The 23,882-nt window shown below is 35.3% G+C and overlaps 1 protein-coding gene across 1 annotated transcript in view; it reads right to left on the reverse strand.

The window, feature by feature from the left end:
- Nucleotides 1-3,916: 3,916 nt before the first annotated feature.
- LOC117327693 (neuron navigator 2-like) overlaps nt 3,917-23,882 on the reverse strand; it is a 229,054-nt gene continuing 209,088 nt past the window's right edge. Inside the window, 15 exon segments of the mRNA XM_033884802.1 lie at nt 3,917-9,174; nt 10,906-11,064; nt 11,066-11,122; nt 11,420-11,538; nt 11,953-12,221; nt 12,454-12,669; nt 12,996-13,167; nt 13,354-13,522; nt 13,807-13,896; nt 14,170-14,267; nt 14,525-14,684; nt 15,642-15,789; nt 16,295-16,473; nt 17,410-17,546; nt 19,080-19,281. Of these exon segments, the coding sequence (XP_033740693.1) occupies nt 9,040-9,174; nt 10,906-11,064; nt 11,066-11,122; nt 11,420-11,538; nt 11,953-12,221; nt 12,454-12,669; nt 12,996-13,167; nt 13,354-13,522; nt 13,807-13,896; nt 14,170-14,267; nt 14,525-14,684; nt 15,642-15,789; nt 16,295-16,473; nt 17,410-17,546; nt 19,080-19,281 (2,310 nt within the window). The 3' untranslated portion in view covers nt 3,917-9,039.

Below are 23,882 nucleotides of genomic sequence, written 5' to 3' on the forward strand. Positions count from 1 at the left end.
GAGATATAACTACCATCTGTCTTATCCGTCTGTAGAGATATAACTACCACATGTCTTATCCGTCTATTGAGATATAACTACCATCTGTCTTATCCGTCTGTGGAGATATAACTACCATCTGTCTTATCCATCTGTAGAGATATAACTACCATCTGTCTTATCCATCTGTAGAGATATAACTACCACCTGTCTTATCTGTCTGTAGAGATATAACTACCACCTGTCTTATCCATCTGTAGAGATATAACTACCACCTGTCTTATCCATCTGTAGAGATATAACTACCACCTGTCTTATCTGTCTGTAGAGATATAACTACCACCTGTCTTATCCATCTGTAGAGATATAACTACCACCTGTCTTATCTGTCTGTAGAGATATAACTACCACCTGTCTTATCTGTCTGTAGAGATATAACTACCACCTGTCTTCTGTAGAGATATAACTACCACATGTCTTATCTGTCTGTAGAGATATAACTATCACCTGTCTTATCCATCTGTAGAGGTATAACTACCACCTGTCTTATCTGTCTGTAGAGATATAACTACCACCTGTCTTATCTGTCTGTAGAGATATGACTACCACCTGTCTTATCTGTCTGTAGAGATATAACTACCACCTGTCTTATCTGTCTGTAGAGATATAACTACCATCTGTCTTATCCTTCTGTAGAGATATAACTACCACCTGTCTTATCTGTCTGTAGAGATATGACTACCACCTGTCTTATCTGACTGTAGAGATATAACTACCACCTGTCTTATCTGACTGTAGAGATATAACTACCACCTGTCTTATCCGTCTGTAGAGATATAACTACCACCTGTCTTATCCATCTGTAGAGATATAACTACCACCTGTCTTATCTGTCTGTAGAGATATCACTACCACCTGTCTTATCCATCTGTAGAGATATAACTACCACCTGTCTTATCCATCTGTAGAGATATAACTACCACCTGTCTTATCCATCTGTAGAGATATAACTACCATGTCTTATCTGTCTGTAGAGATATAACTACCACCTGTCTTATCCGTCTGTAGAGATATAACTACCACCTGTCTTATCTGTCTGTAGAGATATAACTACCACCTGTCTTATCCGTCTGTCGAGATATAATTACCATCTGTCTTATCCATCTGTGGAGATATAACTACCACCTGTCTTATCCGTCTGTAGAGATATAACTACCATCTGTCTTATCTGTCTGTAGAGATATGACTACCACCTGTCTTATCTGACTGTAGAGATATGACTACCACCTGTCTTATCTGACTGTAGAGATATAACTACCACCTGTCTTATCCGTCTGTAGAGATATAACTACCACCTGTCTTATCCATCTGTAGAGATATAACTACCACCTGTCTTATCCGTCTGTAGAGATATCACTACCACTTGTCTTATCCATCTGTAGAGATATAACTACCACCTGTCTTATCCATCTGTAGAGATATAACTACCACCTGTCTTATCCATCTGTAGAGGTATAACTACCACCTGTCTTATCTGTCTGTCGAGATATAATTACCACATGTCTTATCTGTCTGTAGAGATATAACTACCATGTCTTATCTGTCTGTAGAGATATAACTACCACCTGTCTTATCCGTCTGTAGAGATATAACTACCATCTGTCTTATCCCACTGTTGAGATATGACTACCACCTGTCTTATCTGTCTGTAGAGATATAACTACCACATGTCTTATCTGTCTATTGAGATATAACTACCACATGTCTTATCTGTCTGTAGAGATATAACTACCACCTGTCTTATCTGTCTGTAGAGATATAACTACCACCTGTCTTATCTGTCTGTAGAGATATAACTACCACCTGTCTTCTGTAGAGATATAACTACCACATGTCTTATCTGTCTGTAGAGATATAATTACCACGTCTTATCCGTCTGTAGAGATATAACTACCATCTGTCTTATCCGTCTGTAGAGATATAACTACCACATGTCTTATCCGTCTATTGAGATATAACTACCATCTATCTTATCCGTCTGTGGAGATATAACTACCATCTGTCTTATCCATCTGTAGAGATATAACTACCATCTGTCTTATCCATCTGTAGAGATATAACTACCACCTGTCTTATCCATCTGTAGAGATATAACTACCACCTGTCTTATCCATCTGTAGAGATATAACTACCACCTGTCTTATCTGTCTGTAGAGATATAACTACCACCTGTCTTATCCAATTGTAGAGATATAACTACCACCTGTCTTATCTGTCTGTAGAGATATAACTACCACCTGTCTTCTGTAGAGATATAACTACCACATGTCTTATCTGTCTGTAGAGATATAACTATCACCTGTCTTATCCATCTGTAGAGGTATAACTACCACCTGTCTTATCTGTCTGTAGAGATATAACTACCACCTGTCTTATCTGTCTGTAGAGATATGACTACCACCTGTCTTATCTGTCTGTAGAGATATAACTACCACCTGTCTTATCCATCTGTAGAGGTATAACTACCACCTGTCTTATCTGTCTGTAGAGATATAACTACTACCTGTCTTATCTGTCTGTAGAGATATAACTACCATCTGTCTTATCCTTCTGTAGAGATATAACTACCACCTGTCTTATCTGTCTGTAGAGATATGACTACCACCTGTCTTATCTGACTGTAGAGATATAACTACCATCTGTCTTATCTGACTGTAGAGATATAACTACCACCTGTCTTATCCGTCTGTAGAGATATAACTACCACCTGTCTTATCCGTCTGTGGAGATATAACTACCACCTGTCTTATCCGTCTGTAGAGATATAACTACCACCTGTCTTATCTGTCTGTAGAGATATCACTACCACCTGTCTTATCCATCTGTAGAGATATAACTACCACCTGTCTTATCCATCTGTAGAGATATAACTACCATGTCTTATCTGTCTGTAGAGATATAACTACCACCTGTCTTATCCGTCTGTAGAGATATAACTACCACCTGTCTTATCTGTCTGTAGAGATATAACTACCACCTGTCTTATCCGTCTGTCGAGATATAATTACCACCTGTCTTATCCATCTGTGGAGATATAACTACCACCTGTCTTATCCGTCTGTAGAGATATAATTACCATCTGTCTTATCCGTCTGTAGAGATATAACTACCACATGTCTTATCCATCTGTCGAGATAACTACCACCTGTCTTAACCGTCTTTTGAGATATAACTACCACATGTCTTATCTGTCTGTAGAGATATAACTACCACCTGTCTTATCCATCTGTAGAGATATAACTACCACCTGTCTGATCTGTCTGTAGAGATATAACTACCACCTGTCTTATCTGTCTGTAGAGATATAACTACACCTGTCTTATCCATCTGTAGAGATATAACTACCACCTGTCTTATCCGTCTGTCGAGATATAACTACCACCTGTCTTATCCATCTGTAGAGATATAACTACCATCTGTCTTATCCATCTGTAGAGATATAACTACCACCTGTCTTATCTGTCTGTAGAGATATAACTACCACCTGTCTTATCCATCTGTAGAGATATAACTACCACCTGTCTTATCCGTCTGTCGAGATATTACTACTTCTTATCCTACTGTCAAGATACAACTACCTCATGTCTTATCCTACTGTTGAGATATGACTACCAACTGTCTTAACGATCTGCCTTGGTAACATATTTTGGTCTGTTGTGGCCTTGATGTTTCTGTAATGATTTCATGTACCCGGTAAGTCCTATGTGTAACATGAATGAGAAGTAAGTTTCATAATTCACGAAGTTTTAACAAAGTAGATTGAATATAGTTTTCCAGTTTAGATGGTCATCAACATTCGCTACTCACCAAGTACCTGTGTAGCACCAGTCCTCATCAGTATTGCCTCGTCAGTGAACAAAACAAACCAAAGCCATAGTAATTTTTTAAAATAAATATTTTTATTGAACTATGGAAACCATCCATAATTTTCTATTTTATTACAAAAGAAAAACTGACCCCATTTCAACTGATGTTTACCAGTCTATCCATAAACAAGATGCACCATAGCAGAATATTTCTAACACATCAGCATCTACCATAGAGAACCATCTACCATTCCATTGTTCAACAGTATGTAGTAAAGATCTCCTTTTCTTGACTGACATAAGTTATATATTTCTATAGTTGCTTGGGTAAACACTAAAACCTCTGAACATAGCAAAAAGGTAAATATTTTTCTACCATTTCTTTTTTAAAAAGATGTAATAGAAATTGAAAAATGTCCACCATGCTGTTTTCAGAATGAAATATCACTGTTTATTCCATTATAACTCTTTTGCTATACTGAACATGTATAATATTGTCTCCGCAATCTCTAAAGAATTAAATAAAGCTAATAAAAATGGGGATATTCCTATGTACAAAGGGGGAATTATACATATAGCTCTTAATACTTCCATTCCTAAATATGACTGCGTAAAAAGGTCAAACATTTCCAGACACGTACTAGGTTTGAACACTATCGACTGTGAACATTGTGTAGCACCTCAAGTTCTGTATCAGTTAGCTCCCTTGAATTAAGTAATTCTTGCTTTATTCCTACATGTACTAGGTTTTATTGTTAAACATTATTCATTTAAAATACTCCACTCATCCACCCATGAATGTTCCAAACAAGAATTATTTTTAAGTAGCTACAATACTGCTTAGTAGTAAAACCTTATTCTAAAAGAAATGATAATATTCAGATGATTTGTGTGAAATCCTGAATACATTGTACGGTCTGGACATATGCACATGAAATTCCAGGTTAAAATTAAATCACAGATACAAATAAATACATAAGTTATAACATACAATGACAGTGTAATGATATTCACATCAAAATTAATTATAAATTTACATCCTGAGGGAATTAAAGTGACACAGGACAGAAAAGCTTATGTAAATTCTTGTTAAAACTGTGTAATAAAAATGAAACCATTTCGACTAATTTTGAATCAATTTTAAGATAAAAAATGTAGTCTTCAGCAGTCAACTTTAAAGAAAATGAACTATGTTTCTATAAATGTTAAAAATGTTCATAATATTTAATGATTCCTAATAATAATTTGTGGGAGAAAAACTTATTGAACCATACTGAACAATCAGCATTCTGTAGTCATAACACCAAACCGTTTCCTATTGTTCAACATTCGATAAACAGCTGCAGGTTAGTTATACAAATTTTTGTTTAAACTGTTGCCATAAGCAACTGACAAGTGCTATACAACATTCAATCTAGCACTATTTGGGATCAGATACTTCAACATGTTAACATAGGCTTAACAAGGAGGGGCACGTGACGATGAATAGACTTTGAATCCTCAACACTTTATAGTTTACAAATAATGCACATCGTAATGTTAATACATGGTAAAGTGATTTAAATATATGTAACAATCTCAATTAAATGTACTTTGTCTGTGTAATATTATCATACACACAAAGCTTGCAAGAAAAAACACGCTGAAAAAACACCACTCGCACTTTCATTCACTTAAATACTTATTCAGTCATACTTCAGCCAATCACAATTGGTATAAGAAACTTCTGTGACTAGACTCTTGGATCACACTGGTATATTTTAGATATCTTAACTGAATAAAATATCCATGAAATCTTCTCTCGGTTCCTTCCATTGGATAATACATTTCCATTGCTTTGATAACTATGAAAATGCTACTTTTTCCATTGGATAACATATCCACTTTTTCCATTGGATAACATATCCATTTTTTCCATTGGATAACTAATAAACTATTTCCATTGGATAACATATCAACCATTTTCACTGGATAATATCTCCACGATTTCCATTGTGTAACCTTATATGGATACACTTTAATGATTTAATTAATCTGATCTGGCGATCCATAAATTTGTAAATGAATAAAACATCTCTATTTCAATCTGTTATTTGATTTTATTTGATCTTGTTTTTGATTCAGATTGGGTAGAAAAGTATTGCACATCTATTTTTCATAGACATTTAACTTAAAAGAAGATCTTTAGAAAAGTAGTCAAAATGTCATCTTTTTCAATCCAAGCAAACACTAAACTGTTGCCAAGGAAACTGATCCTTTGTAAACCTAATGAATTTGTAAAAATTCTCTCTAACCTATAATGATAAAGGTCGGGAAAATCAAATTAGGCTTAGTTGCTAAAAAGATATAATTCCACTTAAATCTATATAGCATTCCACTTTAAATATCACACAGTTTATAAGCTTAATTAAACAGCCAAACAAAAATTCCCAAAATATAAGCTACATGCTGCATAACCATATACCATACAGGAACGAAATATGTCCTAGTTCAAATCACGTCTATCATAAAACTGGACTGCCCAAACCTGCATTTTGATAGTGAAGAAATTCAAATGCATCCTATATTTCTATCAAGAACATAGGATGCAAAATTTAACATTAAATTTTAATCAATTTGTTATAATAAAACAAGTTCAAACCAATATCACAAATCTCAAAATCCCCCTTAAAAAAAAAAAGAAATAAAAAATCCAAAAACAACTACCAGTTCCAATTTTATCACCAGGAAGTGTTGTAGGCCGTCAAGCCCCCCTTGTCGGAAAATTCCTAAAGTGGAATACGAAATCAGCTGTTGATGAATCAGGTGCAGAATTACAAATAGAAAAAACATTTAAAAAAAGCATATTGCACATTTATAGGGTCAAAATGTTAGGACCCTGATCAAGCATATTGCACAATAAGAACCCAATCAAGTCCTGGAACATTCACCTTGATGGGCCCCAATTAAGCATACTACAATATTAGACCTTCCACCTGAAACTTTGCTGGCATTTAATTGCTGTCACCACAAGCAATTGAATAATGGGAAAGAGAAATGTCTGTTGATAAATCAGCCTCTGGAATCATCTTATCACTAATTAGTCACACTTCATATATAATATGTATTTTTAATTTCAAAATTGAAAATCTGCCAATTTTCCTTTTGATTCAAATCTTGGACATTTTTTCCCCTTGATTTTTCAAATAATTTGAAAAATTGACTGACCTATCAACAAACCTTCTGCTGTACAATGTCGATAGCGGGACAATATTTGCGAAGCCCAGGTGATCATACAAATGCTGTGCACAAATTGGGTAGACAATATCAAGTAGAATTCAATATCAAATATGGTGGGAAAATTAAGATGACAACATTCGTACATGATATCTTAACTGCTCTTTTGTACTATGGATGTTTAATAATGTTGAGTCTATTTATACCTACAGCCCACAAACACCTTCAGCCTAAGCATGTCCTTCACCTTCCCATACGGAATTAGAAGGCGACATTAAAATCTCAACTAAGGGAGCTCTAATGCTCTAAATCACAGCCCACCAACAATGCTGGATCAGAGGTATGGAGAGTTCATGGTAAAGCTTATGAATATTCATGAATTAAACATACCTTTGACAGGACCTTTACACCCAAATCAACAGGTCAAAGGTCACCAGATTGTTGGCACATAACACTTTTTGTGTCTGCAGAAGCAGATAGGTTGGTATAAAAGGATTGATATATAAAACTTTCATTCCATGACATTCTATCTTTGATATATAATTTTGTTGAACTGGTATACATTTTCTGGTTAATATGCATGTATTATATTGACCTTAAGAGCCATGCTATCTGTGTGCTGATATGCACCTTAGCGTCAAATAATTCTTGTAATATCTCAAATGGCAAACTTTCTTGTCCTTCAGGATAAGTTTTTTTCTGATTAAGTTCTTTCACTTGAACACTGAATAATATTCCTTAGAACCTTCCGAGTAATGTTTGTTAATGAAACTAGCCCTTTCATTTGCACACTGAGTTATGTCCCTTAGGACATTTTGAGTTATGGCCCATAGCACACTTTGGCTGTCCAACTATGTCCGAGATTCACGCGTCTCCATCCTGACTGAGTTGCTGTGGAGGGACCTGTCATACAGAGAGACAACTTTACCGGAAATGCTCAGGAAAGTCAAGATAACAACATGGTCATTTTGACAACTTTGACAATTATTAATAGATAAAAGATCATATAAGAATTTCTGGTTATAACTTAAGTTTCATTTTTGAAATTAGTGCCATCTTTAAAAACATTTTATAATTTCCAAATATAAACAATACAAATATTGAAGTTTTCTATAACAGTTTCTCCTTTTTCTATATGGTCCTTGATTATGCTTCCCACTAACATTGGTTCTTTTTCCATTTAAAAGATTATCTTAGTTTGAATATGTTAAACTTCCATATTTTTTTATATCTAGGTTACTGAATGAAGAATATCTCCCACTTAGAGTGTTACATAACTGTACACCAATTACACGAGTACAAACACAGGGTACAGCACACCACCCATGCAAGGGAGACAACCAACCATGCCATATCACATAAGTATCACTACACAAAAAATAACATACAATAAAAGCAATAAACAACACTGAAATATTTAGAGAAAAACATTGAAAGTTCAAAAACTTCATAAAACAAAGAAATCATAAAATTCAACAAAAAAGGTGATCCAATATTCTTGAAATAAACCCAAAAAACAAACTGTTCTCATAAAACTTCAGGTCTAAAGTAATTTCTGTAAAATGGTTTAAATAAGAACAGACAGATTAACAGTTTCAACCAAGAATATTGGAACACCTGGAAATGCATGTTGTTTGATATCTTTGAGATAATTTCTACATACAAATCCAAACATAACTACAAAACATATCACTGGAATTCAGCATCCTCTTCTTCACACAGTTATCTTAAACACTCGGTAACATTGTCGTATGCCAACTTGTGACGTCATTGCATGCTTCCATTTTGGCCTTAGAGAATATCACGTTATAAGATCATAATGACGTCTAAATTTAGCACCATGTTAAATTGGTTATGACAAAAAGGCAGCTACCGATGGATATTGTTATTAACAATGCAGGGAAGCCAGGGAGTGTTTTAATTGGTCGGTACGAATCACATGACATGATTACAATGTCACACATATTAAACGTGGCATTCACAGAGCGGACTCGACACTTGACGTAGAAATGTCGTGGCTACTAAAGCTGTCCAGGCTTGTCGAATCACTATCTTGGCTTTGAGCGCTGCTCGAACCATTCGCAGCTTCCTGCAGGCGCATGATCATGTTAAGCTGAAATAAGGGGAGGTAATTATGCAATTTAGCCAGCATTCCAGTGAGATGGATAAACAGATGAAATCCCATTCATAATCAGTTTCTGATGAAATTTCTGCCAAGGCATCTTACATCTGCATTTGGATGCTTTTACAAATAATTAGAAACTGATAGATGTATAAAAAAAATAATTACTCATTAAGTGATATTTTAATTTCATTAGGAGAGTTTTGAGTTATAAATTTCATTGATTGAGCAATAAATGGACTTTCAAAGAAATTTTCTGTTTTAAAATCTGACTTTGGATTTTGTTCAATAAGTTCTTCAAGTTAGGTGAGTAAATACAGAATATAATTTACACTTAAACAAAACATATTTCACTTAATTACAAAACAGTAAATTAATTAGATGTTAATGTCTATAACATAGACAGTTGCTAAGTTTACAGACTTTGACCAGGACAAGACACTATTCAAACATTTTGAGTTAATTTTATGTGCAAGTTTTCCATGATTAAAATGGTGAATTAGCATATATATGTATTAACAGATATATATTAACAGATTATATAGAGAAATGAAAATAGTTTTAAACTTTTACCGAATTATCTTTTCCCTAAATAGGATTCTAAATATTTCCTTTCATCAGGTGTATTAAATTTGTACAAGGTGTACTTAATCATTCCTAAATTTAATTAATTATTCAAACATTATTTCAATTCACTGTATTTCATCATCAAACTGAAAAAGATAATTAACTGGGACATGCATATCCTAATGGTACAGAATCAGGGGCCTTAACTCTGTACAACGAAAGGGAGGGGTCTATATAGACAATACCAGGGTAGATGGGAATATAAAGGAATCAGATTTATTCTTGCCTTATACATTTGTCCTCTGATGCTATGAATGTTATATACATTGAAACCTTGATAATCTGGAATCTCCATTAGTTTGAGGATCAATATTTCCAGGAAATCCAGGAAATGCTGAGGACTGATATTTCTGATGACTTTCTGTTTAGTATCAAAGATTCTGATTGATGATTTTTTGTGTGAAAATTATCAAGGTTCCATGGTTAATTACAGATGAATGTAGATCAAAAGAATCTTGAGATAACCTTTTTCAACATCATAATAGTTGTCTTAATTGTTTCAATTTTTTTTTTATTTCTCCCAGTTCTTGGGAGTAAAAGTTATTCTGACAATTTGAAACCAAATGAACCGCTTTAGGAATACGCAATGCATTATTTCCATTCTATGCTTTATTCATTTATTTGATGACACTCAATCCTGATTGTTGAAGAACATCACCTGTATTAATATAAGAATTCTCTGATCTACAGACATCAAAATGGATGACTACATGATGCAATTAAATTCTATTTTTAGCACAAACCACATAGAATTCTATAAACTATGGTCTATCAAATTCTACACACCGAAAACGAAAGATTTGCCAAAAACAGATCATGCTTTTCATGCAGACATGCCTTATGTAAGTGCAACACTGAATCCTCAACTAAACATGTTACAGAACCAAACGCTAAGTGTACGTGAACTCGCTGATGACGGATTGTGATGACAAGGGGAATACTATGTGACACCAAAAACAACCTGGTTAAATTTCCATAAACCGAGGAAAAATAAAATGGATCAGTTCTACCAAGACAACAGGGAAAGACAACTGTGACAGTGGACGACTTGTAAACAGACAGGTACTTTACACAGGACTACTAAACATCACTGACCAATGGGTCTCCATTTCCTGTTTCCTTCATTTCTAATGTTTTGGCCTTCTGCGGTTGTGGACTGTTTCCAGCGGAAATCACTCCCTGTGTGTCATATCCGACATCTTCCGGACGAATCCGCAGCAAGGCAGGATCCTCATCCTTGGCCGTAGCCCATGGGATAAGTCTCAAGGACCCAATCTGTGGGGTCTTCCCACGGAGCTCGTCGGCCATAAACCTAAAAACGTGTGTATATGCACATCTTCATATTTGTCATTGATGAGTACAAAATGAGAAAATACTATTATTTCATCAATTTTCTTTTTGAAAATATTGTTATATTTCTATTTTTTTGTATCAAGCTAAAATTATGGGATGCTTTGTTGAGAATTTACACTTTTCCCCTCTATATAGTACACATTATTTTCAGTACTTGAAAAGTGGCCCTCCCCTTCCTCCTACATTATCTGTACATAAGTCCTATTTAATACACAAGAAGCCCCTGAAGCCCCTGAAGCCCCCATAAATACTATACCTGTAGCCCCTCCCTCACAGCCTCTAACATGTAAGGGATGATGGAGTAGTTCCAGAGGTCGGTGAACCAGATTTTGGAGCCTGGGATCTCCATTGGACAGGAAAGGAACAGTCTTGGTCCTAAAAACAATACATTTCAATGCTTTGTTTAAGATAATGCAAAGTTTTAGAGGTAAAGATGGCAGTATTTAACATTTTAAGGGACTACAATGTGACCAGTAGTCACCGTTCACTGTGAAGGAGAAACAAAAATTCTAACATCTTGGAATTGCAGAACAAAGAAAAGAAGAGAGATCAAATATAAAACTCAAAATGTTTTCTATATAAGAGTTTTTCGGAATATCAGGTTTAATTACTGTTAACATTGAAATTTTAATCAGAAACATCAAGTATATATTATCCTTCCGAATCATCCTCCCCCTCCAACACTGAAAACATATTTTCCATGGTTTTTATGTAATACAATATTCTTCAGAATTAAAACTGAATTGATTTAATATTAATAGGGTTTTCTATTAATATAACAATGCTAACCTATTGTGACGTCTGATGAACTGTGGGTCTCCAGGAACTTGTTGAGATGGAGCCAGACTTTCGGGATCCAATCGATGATTTTGTTGAGGTCGTTGTTACGGATGCTTGTCCGCACCTCAGCCTCCACCAACTTCCGGCGGAGGTAACGGCCCAGAAATCCTTTGACAGGTTCCATATGATTGGCACACAACACCCATCGGAAGTTGTGGTGGAGTTGGAGGTTTGTTGTAGAACATGTCGCTTGGTTCATGGTACCAATAATGTACGGACTAAAAACAAAGATTTTTATATTATACATTTGATTTTTATCACTAAGTTAGAAGATTTGTAAACTTGTTGTATTTGTATTTTTAAAAACATTTTACCCTACAAAATGACAGTAAAAACTTTCCTCTATAGAGTGATTGCCTTTCTTTCTACATGGGCACAATGTCCTGACATGATGGCATTTTCATTCATTTTGGTAACTGACAGAAAACTGTTAATTGAAAAACCTCTTACCATTTCTGGTACTTGACAGATAAAAATCCATTGAAGACTTCACCCAGAGAACCAACATGGTGAAGATTGTCGAGGATAATGACACTCGGCAGCTCCCCGACACTGGAGTTCTCACACTGGTCAGCAATATTAGACAGGTACTGCCGAAGTTCCTTAGCAGACTTGTGGTCCACATTGAAGGTGGCGACCGAACCAGCAGTCAGTTCCTTCCCAGATCTGTGACATACAAAACACAAAGTGTTTGGAAATCAAGGCCTTACTATTTGTTTTTATAATAAAAATGTAACGATAAAAAATATTTCTGAATGAAATATGGATAACATGAAAGTATTTTGCCTGATATTTGAGTTCTTGAACCCTAAAAGGAATTAAGCCTTATCCCAAACATCAATTAATTAATTTTTTAATTAACATCTGCAAATATATGAGTTTACTGACAAACAATTTACTAACATCTGACTGTAACTAAGACCTTACATTACAAAGACAAGGACATTTATCAACAAACAATTTGCTACTCTTTACTTTATGAACAAACTCACCTGAGAACCAAGTGTTCGGCAAGTTTCTGTGCCAGGTACGTCTTGCCAGTGCCGCTGGGTCCACAAAGAATGATACGTCTGTGTTCCAGGAGCAGCGACACATACCTCTGGACAATAGACTTGGGGATTAGCGTTTCAAACGCTAATGAGTCCACACTGTTCTGTTTTGTACCTGAAATGAAAGGTCACCAAAGCTCAAATGGTGAATGTTCGAAATCCGGAAAAAAAATCTTTGTTATATTATCCAGAGTATTACCTTTGAGACATATTTCTTTGTAAAATATTTTGTTATTTAACGGAGCCTTTCCTTTGAGACATATTCCTTTATAAAATATTTTGTTATTTAACAGAACCTTACCTTTGAGACATATTCCTATTTGCATTGTGTCCCCCACAAGGTAGCCTACTGGTAGTAATTCTGGTAAATCCGCATTTTTGGTTCGGATTATTTCCCCTATATGGTACATACAAACACTCTCTGCACTCAAACCTAAGTTTGTGACAGGATCAACCCGTAACACATACTCCTGAAACATGATACAAACAATTATAAATAATACATCAATAATTTTTTTTTTTGAAAAATCAATCTAATTTCTTTAACAACATAATGTTAAAATGAACTGTGTACAACAAGCAGTATATTGTTAATATCCCAAACACCATTAACAAATAAATCAAAATACAGCATTGATGACATTAACCTTATACAAAATTAGGTTAATAAATACTAGTATCCACCTCAGTTGAGGACAATAAAAGCACAGTATATCACCATTTAACTACACACTACAATAAACAATATACATACCTTTAATATCTTTCTAACAATATTGTCTAGAATATCCCACTTTGTCTTTCCACTGACTGATAGTGAGCCTATCAAAACTTCAGCAGGTCTCTGGTAAAAAAAAGTAATAAATGAATGATTACAAAATATACAGTGAGAGTAAGATCAAGAAACAAGAACAAAAATATGGTATTTAAGCATCAAATTCTACAAACTTTAAAAATCTTCAGATTTTTTTTTTAAATTCTTGAATCATCACTGAATATAAATCTGCATCATGTTGAAATAATGAAATTGATGTCAAAATTTCCTAAAGATACCAAAATTTTGAAATATGAAAACCTGGACACAACCGTCAGAAAAAATTTTTTGGTGAGAATTTACCTCCACTCCCATCCTCATTGGATCAGGATTTGAGCCGAGATATACCATAATAGTAACTCTCTTCCCCTCCCTGTCTGGAGTCTCCGCTAGCAGCATTTCTAAAAACACATTGAAATAAATCATCTTACAAATCATGTAATTTCAAGACCAAGAAATAATAAAGTAAATATATGTTAAAGAAATACAGGTTCCTATAATTTCTGAACCAATAAATGTGTTTTGACCTGATGATTAATATTTCTTGGAGATTATTCTGTACACCAGCAAATTAAAACAGTAATTAGTTTGTTAATCTCCACATTAGAATAGAACTTCATGTTTAATGGTGATGACTTTCACAGGTACACAGCCATACCTAAACTAGGCTGTTCTTGCATGCTGAGCGACCTCTCAAGTGTATCACTATTACTTCCTGCTCGTGTGTGGGCTAGGGAATTCTGGGATGTGTTCAAATTTCTAGCTGACATCATTCGTTGTAATCTATCATTATCTGCTTTCAAGGCACCCATTTCAGACTGCAAAAAGGAAAATACAAAAACATTGCATTAAATTGATTTATAATCCAGTCATTACATGAGACAATTAAAAACAAAGTGCCATTTCCCTTATATGGTAACGCAATTTATCTTGAAGGTAGACATTAAAATATACAGCAGAATGTTCACAGTATGTTAAAACTCCATCCAATCCTGCAGACAGCCTTAATTTAAAATCCTGGCTCATCAATCAGTATATAAAAGCTGTCTTTAACCATTTAAGGTGCACAATTATTTTCACTGAGGGTGTTTGTTTTCTTCAGGCAGCAGACGAAAACCCAATAAAATTTACATAAACTCTTCATCACTTAACACCCCCTATAGCCTAAGTTGGTTCTCTGGGACCAATGAAGACTTTAATAAGTATCTTTGTTGTGACCAAGGAGGACTTCGACAGACAAACATAGAGTGTGAAACATCCCCTATGATTGTAAGTCTGCTGTGTTTATCTAGCCCAAGTGAGGCCACCTTCATCCCACCACTGCCACCAAATTACTGAATTGTCTATGATTGCCTTCTGTTTCCGGAGAAGCTGCCTACGTTAGGATGTCCCACTCAATGTTTTATGTCTTGCTGTCGGACATGAATGGGACAACACCATTACAAAATTGTTGGTGTTAAATGGTTCCCTTATCCAACAATCCATATATCTATCATTTTTATAGTAACAGACCAAATCAGACAGCACAAATAATTTGCTAACAGGCAGTAGATTTGACTGCTCGTTCTGAGGAAATGAAATAATAAAGGAATGACATTTTTGTCATTATCGATAGAAAACTCGAAAGCAATTGAGGCTGAGTGTGTTCCTAGTCTATAAGGTTTTTATAGATCACCTTTAAATGATTCCCAAATCCAAGCCTTGCATATGTTCAGACAAAAAGAAATGTTCGATTTATTGTAACTATGGGCTCATTTCCCAGTCTCTAATTTTACCTTCATTTTTGTCATTGTTTCCCTCAGTTGTTCCAACTGGTGAGCAGACGACAATGCTTCCAGTCGGATATCTGTCAGTTTCATGTCTTTATCACGTAACTGTTTTCGTAATTCTAATACTGATCCCATGTCCTCTGCTTCATACAACCTGTCAGGACAAACAACAAATGTTACTAGGATTACAGTATAAAATCTCCCAGCAGGCATCACTAATCATATTGTTTGGCTGGGAATCAGTCCGTTATTCTTCTTCTTATTATTATGATTATTATAAGGACAGATTTAAACTTTTGAAATTAATAATTCTGTCATATAGCCAGTCAATTAATGGAAGTGTCCTAAATTGCTCAAAATACAGCATACATATTTACAAATCTGACACTTAAAATTATTTTGTGTGTGCCACATGTTACCATTTTTTTGCCTTTTCTTTTCCCTTGTATTTTAATTAGAAATTCTTCCATTATAGAAGAAAGTGTGAAATATATAGATCTTTTATTTTATTTCTATGAAAGATATATTGATCTGAGTGACTGACACATTTATTGCCTGAAAACTAAATAACCTGTTTTGTAAAACAATGATATTTACAATGCTTTGTGAACCTATTCCCAAAGATTTTCAGCCAATCTTTGGACCATTTGTATACGTACGCTGACGAGGAATGAGATCCCTTTATTAGTCCAGATCCATTTGGCATGTGGACCTGTAACAATGGGGAATTCGGAGCAGACATATTGGACCGGAAACTTGTGCTATCCAGTTCACAATCAGACATAGAACCATTCCGATTCTTCTTCCGTGAAAATGCTTTACTGAATGAACTCCGTAACTGTGGAAAAAACACAAAAAAAGGCTTCCTTAATTGTTGTACAGATACTGTCCTACACATGATTGTTGATCTAGTCTTTGGAAACTTAAGGCTTTCTTTAAAATTTTGCAAGATTTTAATACTTTTAATTTACATTTCATTTCAAAACAACTCCTCCCATATTAATACATTACATAATCAATTTTCAAAAAATATACTGCAAATGATACATATCAATGTATCAACATAGAATTCACTATTTTTTATTTTACCATTAATTTAATTTTAAATGAGTAAACATGCTTTAAATTTCACTATTACAGGTTTTTTTTTGACAATGAAACAGTATATTGTTCGTTTCGAGTAAAATCCCACAATATGAACTAACAATGAGCTAACAATATGCTAACAATATGTTAACAATAGGCTAACAATGAGTTAACAATGGGCTAACAATGAGTTAACAATGAGTTAACAATGGGCTAACAATGAGTTAAAAATGGGTTACATTGATTTATCTTTTACTGTGCTGTAAGCTATCCTGAAAGACACATATCTGCCTAGGCTAAAAACTTCAGTACCTTTCAACTGGCAGAATATTGATTTTTTTCTGTCTTAATACATTCTGTTGTTAAGTGCCAAATTGAGGTTGTATCGGAGATTTAATTAATTTTTCCTTCCAAAAAAAGAACATCCTTCACATGAAGGACAGATTGCTGGCGACATTTTCTGAGATAAAAAAATGCTGTAAACTCACTGAACCTAGAGCTTCCACTGACCATAACAAGACGACTAATAGTGTGTGCTATAGTCTTCAATGTTAGTATGGATAGTTCAAGGTTTAAAGCAATTCACCAGCAATAACAATTCTAAAAAATAATTCAGGTAAATTTCATACCTGAACAAATCAACTGCAGAAACATGCATTTTCTAAACTAACATGAGCAACATACATACCCATCCCTTCTTTTTCTTTTTCTTGCCGATGTCTCCGTCTGTGGCGGCGGACTGTTGGCTGGTCATACTACAGGCACTGGACATACTATTTATACTTGAAACACTATCAGTGGACATCTGTCTTGTCATTCGACCTTCTGTAAATAGGTCAAGGTCAAAATTCCATTAAGAAAACAATATTATATCAATACAGGGTTATGCAGTACTGTTAGGGAAAGAAAAGATGCAAGTTTTATTGAACAGTAGAAATAATTAGAAATAAAGGAATCTGTGAATTTAATTTCCACTGTTGATAACACAGGAATGGTCCGAATCTAAAGACAGAATAGTCTATTACATGGGTTCATGTGCATTAAGGCTTTGTTCATAGTTCATTTTCATTTTTTACCAAGACAATGACCTTGACCTTGTCAACAGTACAATCTGATCTCCATGATGACCTTGCCATGATGTATCACAGATGTATCCCAGTGAAAGACATTCAATAAATAGCTCCATGTTTCATCTAGATTTCATCTAACATCATAAAAACAAAATTCTCCAAACAAATGGAATAATGTTTTTAATCTATAACATCTAGACTTTCAGGCAGGGATTAGTCATAGCGAAAATGGATAGTAATTAAATGTGAATGATATTTATCAGGATGTACAAAAATTCACTAAACTAATCTGACGAGAAATGATATTTCATACATCAATGTGATTTTAGATTATCTTAACCAAATCTGTATGTATGGCTTTCTGTGTAATAGAAATACTGCCCACCCCCTACAATTAAGTCATTTCTTTTCATCGTCAGAAGAGAGAGAAGACATTTGAGGACAGAACAAGACATAGCGAGAATCTTAAATATCGGTGGCATGAGTCAGTCCCTAGTTACAGATTATATATGTGAGAGCATGTCGGCAAAGATTGCGTTGCATGCCGAAAAAAAAATTACCAAGAAAACAAAGATGAATCTGTGTGCTTTAAGTGCTCCCAACAATGACACCAAACAATGGAATGCCAAAGAGATTTATATCTTCTGTATAGTTGGCCTTACAAGTACTTCTAGCAACTGTTAAGGATTATTGCAATCTATTGACAGGACAAGTATCATCCTTAACTCTTAGAATTTCAAGTCACAGTCAATCTGAAACTTTAAGTCTATTATGTTTATACACCTTCACATAAACGAATGCTTTATAACAAGCTCTAAACGCTGGTGATCATTCAGGAATTTTCATTAGTAAGAGGAATTTTAATGACTGTAGGAATATCTATGGTATTTATACAGGTGACAAACAGTAGATCTGTAGATATATCTGGTATTTATACAGGTGACAATTTTCAGGGTGGCTAAATCTACTCTAGATATATACAGCAAATTTACTAAATCATTTTTGGAAATGAAAAACAAAATATTACTTTATATAACATCAATAATATTATTTTGGAAATGTAAGTAAATTAAAAACCAATCCAAGAAGATAAAATTTGAACCTTTTTCGTTTAATATTGAAGCTTTTGTTTTAAAAAAACAACAACAACTGCTCAATAAATCAGTTATAATAAAATCAATTTTGTCAAAGCAATGTTTATTTCCAAAATCAAAAAGAATTTCAAACATTTCCACTAAAACTTTTCTATAGCAAAATCATATTGATCTGATTGCTCCTGTATATTTACCAAGAGGCATGGGCAGCGTGTGGAAGGCGCGGCCTGGGGTGTGGTGTGGCGAGGGGTGATGCTGAGGGCTACAGTTGGCGACCATACCCGGTGATGTGTGTCTGCGGCCAGCATTGGGACTGATTATAGGATCGGGGATGTTTAGGCCACTTTGTCTTTTCAATGCCTCGATTGTGACACGCAGTTCATTTAACTCGGAGTCCTGCAAATACAAGAATGAAAACTATATGTACTGCTTGCAAGTTGTAAAAGAAACAATGAGCTTAAAAACCAAGAAAAGATTTAAAATATATATATATATATATATATATAACAAGTGCTTTTTCTATGAATCAACATTGGTCATCAAACAACCTGAATGTTATTTTACCTGAAACAAAAACTTTAAGGCAAGTTTTACTCTGATGAAGTTTCTAAATCACATGAAATGTACTTAAAATATGCTCCACTTCAGCGAAAAATTGTAACAATGAATTTTCCAGATGAACACAAGCAATTGTTTATCACTGAAATGTCAAAGTGTTTTTACTGCAGGTGTCAAAGCCACTTCTGCAGACTATCAGAACTTAAGATTATTGAAGTTCTTCCATTTATAAATTCCCCAACACAAGCCAGAATTAATGCCCAGTCATCAAATGCCAATTCACATCCATAATCCAGTAAAAACAATGTCAAAATATCAGAGTAATTGCCAACATAAATTCACAAAACACCCTTTCTGTTGTCAAAACAGGAGAATGTTCACAGCACTGACAAACCTTTAAAATCTCCGAACAGCGATTATAACAGGTGAAAATTTGTTAATATTTCCAGAACAAACAAAAAATTAGCAGCAGTAATTGCTTTATCAGATGGAGGCTAAGTCATCTATAACGTGAGCCATCGCAACATCAAATATAACAGTTCCACTACAAAGGTCATGTACGCCTTCCCAATCTGTGTTCAAGCATCGGAAATGTTATGATATTTTTGTTATCATAATTTCTTGGCAGAGTCACAAAACAAGTGACTAGAAACCATAATGTCAGGTAAAAATTCACATTTTCCTTTTCCCAACGAATCAAGTTTGCATGTGTACACTATCAAATAAATCAGATTTAATTGCAGCTCTATGTATGTAGAACCTCTGTAATTTTAAAACACATATTCAGATATCGTAGAGAAGCAGGACAACCATCTATCTCTAGTCCAAATAGTACACAAGCTTGAAACATTAGTCTGTGACTCAAGATGGCTTGACAGTTTGATGCACGCGGATGGAATGAGTAAACAACCACAATATGCCACAACAAGTATCTAGTAGTAAAAGTCTGATCAAATTATGTTTTGCAGTCTTTTTTTTTTGCTGGCAACAAATTTGAGTTCCTTTTACCATAGGCTCTGTTCATTTACCAACAGTTCCTTATTGTCTTATTTATAGAGAAAGTATTTTCCTTTATAGTCGGTCCACAATGTTGACTTGACAGGACAAAAACAAGATGGCGGTTTTCTGATCACCAAGTGGCTCTGGTAATTTGTAAATGGAAAGTTTTTTGTCCCCCTGCTGGGGAGGAGCGCAGTTACATGGGCTTTCAGTCTACTGAGCTGTGCAGCAGTTTATTATCACCAAGACAAAAGTAATAAAGATCAGGTGGCTAAGTAGGGGTACGGCAGTCAGCCTGATAAATCGTGTAAAGTTTGTAATGAGAGGAAATGTGTCAATCAGACTTGGTACAGTTAAACATAACAATGATGGACAAAACAGATATAGAATTCATGTGAGGAATGTTTGGGAGGGGGCAGGGACATGTTAGAGGAGGGGGAGGAGACATGTTAGAGGAGGGGGAGGAGACATGTTAGAGGGGGGGAGGAGACATGTTATGGGAGGGGGCAGGGACATGTTAGAAGAGGGGAGGAGACATGTTATGGGAGGGGGCAGGGACATGTTAGAGGAGGGGAGGAGACATGTTATGGGAGGGGGAGGAGACATGTTAGAGGAGGGGGAGGAGACATGTTTGAGGAAGGGGAGGAGACATGTTAGAGGAGGGGGAGGAGACATGTTAGAGGGGGGGGGGGGAGGAGACATGTTATGGGAGGGGGCAGGGACATGTTAGAGGAGGGGAGGAGACATGTTAGAGGGGGAGGAGACATGTTAGAGGAGGGGAGGAGACATGTTATGGGAGGGGGAGGAGACATGTTATGGGAGGGGGAGGAGACATGTTAGAGGAGGGGGAGGAGACATGTTATAGGAGGGGGAGGAGACATGTTAGAGGACGGGAGAAGACATATTAGAGGGGGAGGAGACATGTTAGAGGAGGGGGGAGGAGACATGTTAGAGAAGGGGGAGGAGACATGTTAGAGGAGGGGGAGGAGACATGTTAGAGGAGGGGAGGAGACATGTTAGAGGAGGGGAGGAGACATGTTAAAGGAGGGGGAGGAGACATGTTAGAGGAGGGGGAGAAGACATATTAGAGGAGGGGAGGAGTGGAAGCAGTGAAAAAGAGGGTAGGGGCAGGAAATCAGCCAAACAACAGGAAGTCCTTTTGGGAACATTTCTTCTAGTTCACAGTTTGAACAGAGTGAAGGTTTGAGAAAGGGAGAGGGTTGTCTGAAAAATGTTTTACTAACATAACAGTAAACTTACAGAAGGTATTCTGCAATGGGACTAAGTCTATTGGAGTCTGAAGATACATATAAACATTACTATCACTGACAACAAAACATATTGACAGAATTTTTCTAAACTGTTTTTCTTTAGGCATCCTTCCTGTAGCTAGAATGATATTTCTTACAATACTTTGTACGATACTATGTACGATACTATGTACGATACTATGTACGAGACTTCTAAGATACCTGGAGTTCTGAAATCCGTAGTGTTTGGAGGTCAAACCTTCAAAGATCAAACATCCGGAATTATAGGAACGCATATGTGTCTAGACCATACAGTGTCAATTCACATTTGTACAAATTCAACTCAACAATACTGGCTTTGCACTATAAGATGCAGGTTAAAACATATGATATGCACCAAGACTCTCCACAAACAAAACACATGACATGTGATGACTGCAATCAGGTGCTACAAGTCGTAACTCATGGAAATAATTACTACGTTCATGTTTTACAGCAATAAAAATTGAGGCTGTCAAAGTCCTGCCTCCCGCTGTCGTGGGTTGGGCGAGAGCCAACATGGCCGGGATACCTGATGGTGATTTGAGGAAGGACTGACAGTGTAACATGGATCACACCATTTACCTGCCACTAACTAGTCTAATCTGGCAGTCGAGGAAATATTACAGGCGATCTCCATCAATCTTATACAACAATGAGAACTGGACTGCAGTCAATACGCAACAGCTTGGAAGATACGAAAATACCAAATAGTTTTACCACTGGAATGAAAGATTGGGATCCCGTGGGTTCCCTTATATATTACACCGCTAACATAATTGATTTAGAAACCCCAGCAAAATGTGCTAAATTTAACACACCTGTGAATCTTAACTTGCTACAGTTATTTTAATTAATTATCCCATATACTCCTGAAATGAGTCTGATCCATAAATAATTCAGGGGAGACTGGTTTTCCTTGTCTTTTTCCTAAATAATCAAGAAATGTTTTCCCCTTCCTTGACACAATGGTTCAACCGGCCAACAAAAGAAACAGCTTATTATTATACTTCATATATCATTTATCAAGATTTTTATGATCAAATTCTAAATTTCCCCTTAAAATTGACTGTTTCAGTTCCTGAACGAAGTGATCAGATCATACCTCCAACTTGTTACTGATCAGATTTGGTAGAGTAACCCTAATTTAGCTAGTAAGCTGGCAGTTACTAACCAACAACTAACAACATTGAAAGCTGCTGGTTTTCTGCTCTGTTGCAGTAAAGTGACAGAAGAACAAATGTGTTTTGCAACAAATATATATAAATTAACAGGTAAACTTAACAAATTAGGAAAAACTGAAATATTGTACTTCATCTAATTTGAATACAAAAACAATCTCCTCAATGATCTACACTAAATGACTCCATAGAGTACTCCTCAAAGATACCATCATTAAAACCAGTTTATATGATAAAAGATGAGCACACAAACCCTGGAATCCTCAATGTTTGATGTCTTGAAAACATTTGCATGGAAACATATCAGAAAAAGATAGCATTGCGCATTATAAGAGCCTATGAGGTCAGCTGTCAAACCTGATTACCGCAGCTATGATAACCACTGCATGTTGTAGCATACACGGGTCAAAGTTCAACTCCCATTCCCAGCCAAATCAGTTTCAAATTGAAGCTTATCATAATTTTTAACAAATAAATTGTTTTGTGGTACTTTTTATTTCATGTAACAGATATACATACTTCATCTAATTTATTTGTTTTTTTCTGATGTCATTTAGTGCCTCTCTACACCATTGTGTTTTTTGTTGATGTTCTTTAATATGTCTTTGATTCTAGTTCTATGCTAGTGGTCACATTTTGATAATGCTTGCATGTTTGATTCACTACAGCAAGAGTAAGATCATGACGACATAAATTCAATAAGAAAACAATGGGAAATTTGACAGTTATACCTGTATATCTAAGGTTATGATATACACTGAATACATCAGATGCCTCCGGAGATTTGTTGGAAATTTTATTGAGCTATACTTGTATTGTTTTTAACTTCACGTTTTACATTAGAAAGAAAAAATTCATATACATCAAAGCTAAAATGTTATTTTATGATGATGCCCGAAAGAATCATAAAAAAGAAAAGAACTAAATGAATCCATGGTAAATTTCCACAAGATACAGTGTACATTTGATG

This window comes from Pecten maximus, chromosome 5, assembly GCF_902652985.1.
Source record: "Pecten maximus chromosome 5, xPecMax1.1, whole genome shotgun sequence".
NCBI lineage: Eukaryota > Metazoa > Mollusca > Bivalvia > Pectinida > Pectinidae > Pecten > Pecten maximus.